This window comes from Mixophyes fleayi, chromosome 2, assembly GCF_038048845.1.
Source record: "Mixophyes fleayi isolate aMixFle1 chromosome 2, aMixFle1.hap1, whole genome shotgun sequence".
In the NCBI taxonomy this organism is placed as follows: Eukaryota; Metazoa; Chordata; class Amphibia; order Anura; family Limnodynastidae; genus Mixophyes; species Mixophyes fleayi.
Window position 1 is genome coordinate 140,840,451 of NC_134403.1, and position 8,646 is coordinate 140,849,096.

At 44.3% G+C, this 8,646-nt stretch overlaps 1 protein-coding gene across 8 annotated transcripts in view; it reads left to right on the forward strand.

Moving 5' to 3' along the window:
* HERC2 (HECT and RLD domain containing E3 ubiquitin protein ligase 2) overlaps window positions 1-8,646 on the forward strand; it is a 213,435-nt gene that overhangs the window by 175,588 nt on the left and 29,201 nt on the right. For all 8 annotated transcript variants that reach the window (XM_075200099.1, XM_075200106.1, XM_075200105.1 and 5 more), the window contains exon 70: window positions 4,059-4,212. In XM_075200099.1, coding sequence (XP_075056200.1) covers window positions 4,059-4,212 — 154 coding nt within the window. The remainder of the gene's footprint in view (window positions 1-4,058; window positions 4,213-8,646) is intronic.

Sequence of the window (8,646 nt, forward strand, 5' to 3'; positions counted from 1 at the left end):
GGGACCGCACGTAAAACAATGCGGCCAAACTGGCATCAGAAGACGCAAAAACATTAAAATCGGTAAAGGTGTGGACATAGGATGAGGTGGCCGCTCCATAAAACTGATCTACTGAAACTCCATTTCGTGCAGCCCAAGAAGCACCAACTGAACAGGTGGAATGGGTGGCAATATAGCTAGGCACAGGCTGATCTGTCGTGACATAAGACTGCCTAATAGTGGATGTGATCCCCCTGACGATGGTCTGCTTAGTAGCAGGCCATCCCCTCTTAGAAGCCTGTAACAGCATCCAAGGATTCCTCGGATTGTAAGCACAAAGATCCATCCCGCACCCGGTAAGACGGGACTACGATTTCCTGATTCAGATAAAACCTGAAACCACCTTAGGTTGAAAAGAAGGAACCATCTGCAGAACAGCCCTATTATGGGCGAGCGGCAAGAAAGGGCTCCAAGTTCTGACACTGCAGATGGTATGGCCAAGAGAAAAAACACTTTCCACGTGAGAAACCTGAACTCGACCATTCTCAATGATTCAAAGAGTGTGCTCAGAAGCATAGTTAGCACCAAGCTTAGATTCCAGGGAGTCGAGGATGGAATGTAAGGATGCTTGCATATTCAAGACCTCCTAAAGAGAAATCCTCACGGCAGCTCTGCAATTTTCTTCTGGAAAATAGACAGAGAGGACCGATACATGGACTCTTAGAGAGATGAGTCTTAGACCCGCGGACAAACATCTTGGAGAAAGGCCAAGAGATTAGAAAGTCGAAAAGCCCTGTGTGGAAAAAGCGACACTTAAACCACCTGGTGTAGATACGCCACACTAGGTGATGCATGCGGGCAGAAGCGGCTTCCTGGCTCGCAAAATAATGTCCACTACTCTGGTGGATAAACCTTTTGCCCACCAAAAACTGGCTTCAATAGCCACACCATTAAAGCCAGCCGATGAAGGTCCTGGAACGAGAATGGGCCCTGCAGTAGCGTTTATTGCAAAGCGGTAGACGCCGCCCTTGCTCACTGGCCAGTTGCAGAATGTCTGCGAACCAGACCCAACGTGGAGCCACCAGGATCATGAATAGTTCTCCTTGTTTCATTCGTCAGAGTTCTCAGGCCAGCTTTGGAATGGGAGGAACAGATATCCCAGCTGGAAGACCCAGTGCATGGTCGTTTCATTCACTGCTAACGCCAGAGAATCCCTCATTCTCGAACAGAATTTATGCACTTGCCTGTTGTGAGGAGAGCCATCAGGTCAATGTCAAGCAGACCCCACCTCTGGGCCAGTGACTGAAAAACCTCCTGATGTAGGGACCACTCGCCAGGTAGCATCTTGTGTTCCACCCAGGAAATAAACACTGCCGATATGGCCGGAACAAACATTTACGCCCAAGCCACTTGCATGCCTCCCACACTTTTGGTAGCTCCCTAACTATTTATATATGCCACGGCTGTGGCATTGTCGAACTGGAGTTGTACCGGTGTACCCTGCAGGACTTGCTGTGCCCCCTGCAGAGCTAGCAACATGACCTTCAAATCTAAAACATGTATCTGAAGCCTGAGGCAACCAGGCCCCCTGAAGGCACAAGTGTAACACCATGGGTCCCCAACCTAGGAGACTTGTGTCCGTTGTGACAACTGTCGATAGGCAGTTCATTTTCCACATGGTTTTGGACCAAAGATCTCTCGTCATACACCAGCAAAGGGACAGACGGGATTCATAAGACAACTGGATCAACTGGGAATCCAAGGGAATGGTGGAGCCCACCCATTTCTTCAACAGGCCCCACTGATGATGCATGAATGGAATCTCCCAAAGGGAAGTGTCTCGAACGTGGAGACCATCTGGCTCAGAAGCTTCATGCATACTAGCATGGAAGACCGAGGAAGGACCAGAATCCTTTGCACAGAATTCTAAAGAGAACGCACTTTGATGTTTGGAAGAATAATCGATTGGACCCAGGAGAACCATCCGCTGACAGGGGTCAGTTGGGATTTTGGAAGATTTATTATCCACTCATGTTGTTCCAGAACTCAAACGGTAAGCCTGCAGCGATATTTTTTTTTTATTTTATTTTTTTAGCCAATCCGTGACAGTGTGCAGTCCAAGTCTCCCCCTCTCATTACTAGTGAACTTGGTACCGTCCTAGAAATGGTGGCCTGCATGGGAATCGCGATACTCTCTGCTGACTTGTAGCGCCGGTCACCCAACTGTCACTTCTTATAGTGATCTGTAGTAGCAGAGCCGTCCGTGCTCTGGCAGTGCGGCAGCTGGGGTCCTGTGAGGAATTGTGTTTGTATCACAGCCTTGGTAATTAGCAGCTACTGCAACCTAATCTTAAGTAAAGAAAGAAAGATAAAATAAATGATAAGTCTGAAAGAAAATGCTGCAGAGCCGCACAGAATCAACCTAACTCCTTGGTCACTCAAATTACAATGAGGATGCAGGGGGTTGCAGAGGGGAGGAGTCTGTTTGTAGGTTAAACAAATAATTAACTGTTTGGTGCCAACGCCTATCTCCCCTCATACAACCAGGGATACGACCGTTAATTTAAAATAAAGGATAGTAGTGGATATAGGGTAAAAATTGGATTGCAATATTGAGTCTGGGGGGATTTTCAAAATTGAAACAGATGGGCGGTTGCCTACTCTGGATTAATTTCAAATATAAGTGCAGGATCGCAGGAGATCCAAAATAGGTTGAACTTGATGGACTGGTGTCTTTTTTCAACCTCATCAACTATGTTACTATGTAACCCATCCTAGCAATGTCCTCCAGATAGGATGAAAGAGAAATCACAGTTGTATTCAAATTAGCCACCCATGGCAAAGAACAGATGAGGTTCAACATGGATAAATGTAAGTTTATGTAAAAATATGCATACAGCGTACACCGTAGGCGGACCACTTGGTTGAATCTATGTTGAAGGATTGAAGTATATTTGTAGATTATAGACTTGAGCACTGGCAAAATCACACTTGGAATATGCCATTCTCTTTTTATTGCATATTCATAAAATTTTGTGTTCTTGAACTTCAGTGAGTGCAGAGAAAGTGAACTAAATTAAAATGAGGTATGGAATCTCTCAGATTTGAGGAAATATTTTTTACACTAGTAAAGATTAAAGCAGTATTTGATCACTGTGAAGATATATATTAACGACCAATACTGAAAAATTCTGTGGCACCTTGTTAGTTTTTGGTCCCTACAAAGGACACGAGAGCATCCCTTGTGGCTTGAAGAAAATATTTAATCTTCCATTATAAAAAGCTTTGTTTACTGAAAGGGGCATAGAACTGTAATGCATGATCACAAGAACTGGTATTATTTGACAAAAGGTAAAACTAAAATGTGTGTTTTTCTAATAAAACATAATACACTGGACTACAGGTGTTTATATCACATTAATATAGAGTGCTGATTCAGGGAACTGTTGGGTTGTCTTTATTGCAAACTAGACTATGCTTTATATGAGTTTGTTTACTGTCCTTCGGATCAACTTATGTTTTTAGATTGCCAGTTTATCGAAAAAATAGATATATTTGGGGGTGGGGGATTTAATCAAAATATTTTTCCCACTGGCTAGTACACCCATATGGTTCTGTCCTCTAGTAATGCTGTAGTTTGCCCCAACTGTTGTATAATATTTGATACTGGAGAGATTTGTAGAAAACAATGGAAAGTGTTTCTATTTGTGTACCGGCATACACTTTTTAATATAAAAACAAAGATATGCACCATCGCGGTGAGTGGCAGAACGGTTCTTTGGCAGGCCAGTGACTATTTTGGGAGCGGGGTGCAACCACTATGAGAGCACCCTTAACTCTAGGCCCCATAGCTGCTGCATCCACTGAAGTTCTGCCCCTGATCATTGTCATATGAGATTAGTTATGTCAAGGTGTTTTTTGGGTTAGTTTTTTTCTTTGGTTTTTTTTTTTTGTTATTTACATGACTAAGCAGTTTGTCTGCACAGAAAGTGTATAATATTAGGTGCCTGTGTCACCCAAACAAAGTTGTTGGATCCCATAATCAACATTAATTGCTGGTTTTGGCTTTCTGTTTTCAGGTAGCCGATATGTTGCTTGAACTTTGTGTCACAGAACTGGAAGATGTGGCCACAGATTCCCAGAGTGGCCGCCTCTCCTCACAGCCAGTTGTGGTAGAAAGTAGCCATCCATATACAGATGACACCTCTACAAGTGGCACAGTGAAAATACCAGGTATGTACACACATGTTTAATATGGAAATAATGTGAAAGATAAAAACATATTTTTTTTTAATAAGACTTATTGTGTAATATGTCTGGAAAAAGTGTGTGAAAGGCCTAAAAAAAATTCTCACAGACCCAACACTGAATTTTTAGAGACAAATTTAAAAGTATCCAAATGCCAAACTGCTTCTCTATAGCCTCATAGCCTGGCCAGAATTTCAGAGTTGGGCGCAAATTTATATGGCTGCAGAATTTTTAATTCTTTATTCCTTTTCTTGTTATTTTTAACTTTATATATGGGTCTACCAGCATCTCCGTAGCAGTGGTGGCTGCTGGGTGCCTGAAACGGGCAGAGGAAGTACCACTGCCAGTAAATCGTTCTGCCGTCTGGCCATTTCCATGGAGGTACTGCCTCTGGGCACACACAGACCCTGCCGACATAGGTAATAACTGGGATCTCTGTGCCTCCAGAGCCATTGGGGTGCAGTGGGCTCCTAATCATGCACCCGATGCAGGACATCAAGTTAAGTGTCTCTACTCTCCTTGACAAGGGAGAGAGTGGTAACAGACAGACCATGGTGCCGGGGCCTGCATGGGTGGAGTGGGTCCCTGCTGCTAGGGAAGGGGGTCAGATGACCTCTTGTCATGGCAGCACCACATTAGGCATAGGGGGGCTAAGGTGCCGTCTTTTAGCAGCCACCCCTTTGGTGCTGGGCCTGGTGGGAATTGCTTTCCCTTTTCCCTCTCCTTTTTGGACTTTCCTCACTGAGGCAAAGTCCACCAGAATCCCATTCTACCCACTCCAGTTGCAAGGAGGCAGTGTGTGAGGGATTGAGCATTTTTCACTGTCTTGACTTTGTGTCTGTTTTTCAGTTTCACATCCACGTTGATATTGTGCACTTCAGCGGTCTATCTTTCCTCACCTTTTTGTCATGTTTGGTAAACGGAGTACATCCAAGACTAAACATGGAGGAGGGACACTGACAGGATGGACATCCTATGCCACCCTGTCGTGTTGCTGGCGAACAGCTGTGCCTGCCATGCCATCATCCCCTTTCTTTATTCCAAATATGCACTCTAATGCTATAAGGGGGGCGTTGTTCTGTCTCTACCAGGTTCCTTCACCAGCACCTGTGAGTTACCTTGTGAGTTACTCTTGCTGCTAGTGCACCCCCTTGCTGGACACCTGGGCTGGTACACCTGACATCTTCCTTCAGTTAAGGGTTGATGTGGATGGATTCCCCTGGCCTCTTACAATGGCCAGAACTGCAGTGGTAGCGGGCAGAGTGTTACTAGACGGGTTCTGAACCGTCGGATAAATGATTAGAGTGGTCTAATCTGTAGGGCAGATTTTTATTTGATGCAGGGTCTCTTGGGCCTAGGATTTCCACCTCAGCAGTCTCAAAATCCATGCCTTCTGGCTTAGGTCCTAGTGGGCAATCTCAGAATACAAAAGGACTCTGGAGTCCCTATTCTTCAATAGGGGGATGCCTTATTCCATCCTGAACTGGATATGATTATTTCTCTGTCCATGTAGGGAAAGTGTTCCTTTCTTCCAATGCCTCCAGACCTAAGGGCCTGGTGGTCAGCTGAGAGGAAAGCAGGTTTTGGCAGCTAAGGATCCATGAACAAAGCTCTTTGAGAAACAGTCAGAATAATGGGCAGGCTACCCACATCATTATCAGCATTTATTTATATATCGCCAGCAAATTCCATAGCTCTTTTAGAACTGGGGACAAATACAGTAATAAACAATACTGGGTAAAAAAGACAGAGGTGAGAATGCCCTTCCTGCAAGTTTACCCACATAGGAACTCCCATTTAGAGTGCCTTCTATTAGCCAAACAAAGCATTTTGCTCTATGAGAAGCAATACAGTCTTTCATGTTTTCAGAGGTAATTGTTCCAGTCCTGGAGGAGCAGATGGGTTTGCGTTTTAACTCAAATTCTTGGTTCACAAGTTGGACTGTTACTTTCATCCAACTCTGAACCTGAATTCCCTGAACATTCAGCTTCAGGTCGACAAGTTCAAGATGGAATCCTTGTGGTCTGTCATTTTAAGCATGGAACAGAGAATGGTGTCCATGGATATCGAAGACACATACATTCATGTTCTGATCTGATAGGGACACCGGAGTCTACTCAGATTTGCTATTCAGTCTCATTATTTTCAATTTTGGGCTCTACCTTTCAGCCTGGTGACAGTGCCACTGGTGTATATGGAGATCCATAGCAATTATGGCTGATCTTCTAAGGTCCACTTTGGGGTGAATGTCATTTGCTACCTGGATGATCTGCTGTTCAAGGCAGAATTCCCAACCTATCTACAGGCACATGTACAGGAGACTGCACTGATCATAAAATCTCAATGTTGCTTCATCTACTACAAGAAATTCAAGCTAACACTTTCCCAGCAGATGCTCTTTCTGGGGCTTTTGTTTGACACCTATCAGCAGAAGGTGTTCTTGCATTACAGGGGCTTACTCACAGAATGGCATCAGTTTATTTTTACATGAAGGAAGATGGTCTTTATCTTCAAGGCGGTGCAGTTTGTATTATTCCACTCAAGCGTTCCAAATCAGGTTAATTTCTAAATGGAGTAAGTCGCACCATCATCAGACCTGACCGTTCATCAGACGATCTCCAAATGTCACTCCTCTGGTGGCTGAGGGGTGACAATCTGAACAGGGGTTGCCCCTCCTCAATTTGGGATATGATAATTGTGCCAGTAGACACAAGCATTCAGGGCTATGGGCCTGACACTTCAGTGTCACCTTCAGGGTCTTTGGACTCAGAGGAGTCAAAGCTTCCGATTAAATGTCCTGGAACTCTGAGCAGAGTTTAAAATTCTTGTCAGAAGACGCCAGTTTTTTTTATGAAGGAGGCCATAGATGTCCAGTCAGACAATTACATTGCTGTGGTGTACCTCAATCATTAGGGAGGTAGAAAGATTTCCCTTGCTATGAGAAACAAGCAGGATCATGTGATGGGCACAGTGGAATGTTCCAGCTATTGCAGCGATGTTCATTCCAGGAGTGGAAAACAGTGACGCAGATTGCCTCGGCAGAAGTGTGCCCTACATTGCAAATAACGGTGCATTTATCCAGAAGTTTCTTTTCAGGTTACGGTAAGGTGGGGTTAGGCATCTCATGTCGTCATGATCGTATCTCTGTCAACCACAAAGTGGAGCGCCTCTGATTCAGGACAAGGCATCCGAATGCATTGTTAGTAGACGTCTGTCCCTTGGTACATTGGTCTGTTGTACCTGTTACCTCTGGTAGCAATGATTCAATGAGTCCTAAAGGAGGTAAAAAGATGGTGTTTAGTTGATCCTAGTCTGGCTAAGATGATCGGGGTGCACTGATATTCTCAACATGACAGACGGTAGGTTGTGGCTTCTGTCTGTAAGACCAGACCTGTCGAGGGAGCCCTTTCGTCACCAAGGTTTACATCTGGCTGGCTGTGTTGTCTTTGTGATGAAAGGGCTCCCCCGACCGGTGTGGTCTTACAGGCAGAAGCCACGACATCCCATAATCTTTACAGTTTATGGTTTGTTTGCTTTTTTTATTGTTTGTTTTTTACATTTTTTTTTTTTATATTTTTTTTTAGACTTTTTACATCTCCTGGTGTTTAAAGAAAGTGTTCCTACCTCTTTGTAGTTTGTCTGTTTACTGCTATACTTGCAGGAGGATCTGGATAGTGGTTTGAGACTTAAGCTCTAAAGGTTTAGGTTTCAACCAAATTCACACTTTTACCAGCGGTATAGGGAGTGCTGCATGTGCAACCTCCATGCATGTGAGTCTCCTGTGCTTGATTCTAGGGAGAGGGAGTCCGATGACTTCTTGTCATAGCGGCACCACACAAGGCATCCTTTTTCAGCTATCCCTTTGGTGTTAGGCTATGGTGGGAAGTGCTTTTCTTATCCAGCACCTACTCCTTAGTGGACTTACCTCCCAAAGTTCACCAAAAGAGAGCCTGCAGCAACTCTCCTTCTCCTCTCCTTCTACCCTCTTCAGTTGCAGGAATGTAGTGTGACCTCCATACATCCCCCTCAATATCTCCATGAAATCTCAACCTAGTGATGACAACCTTAGGCATCCTCCTTTCAAACTTTTTACTCAGTGAAGTTCCTTATCTGGAAGACCACCTTTCTTTTAGCCATAGGTAGGAGAGTTTCGGAGTTCTCTATATCTTATCTTTCATGAAGACAGGACTGTTCTTCAGAATAAACCTTCCTTTCAGTTTAAAGGGCTCTCAAGTTCCAACTTAATCAGGACATTGTGATTCTGGCCTTAGACTGTTGTAGATCTCTGGAGGAAGAAGGCTTTCTTTGTTAATAGGGTTATCCTCTATGATATGCACAAAAGAGGTTGACCTGCAAGCTGGGTGGATTACTTTGGTAATTGATCAGGCTACATTAGATCAGCAAAGCCTTTAACACTTG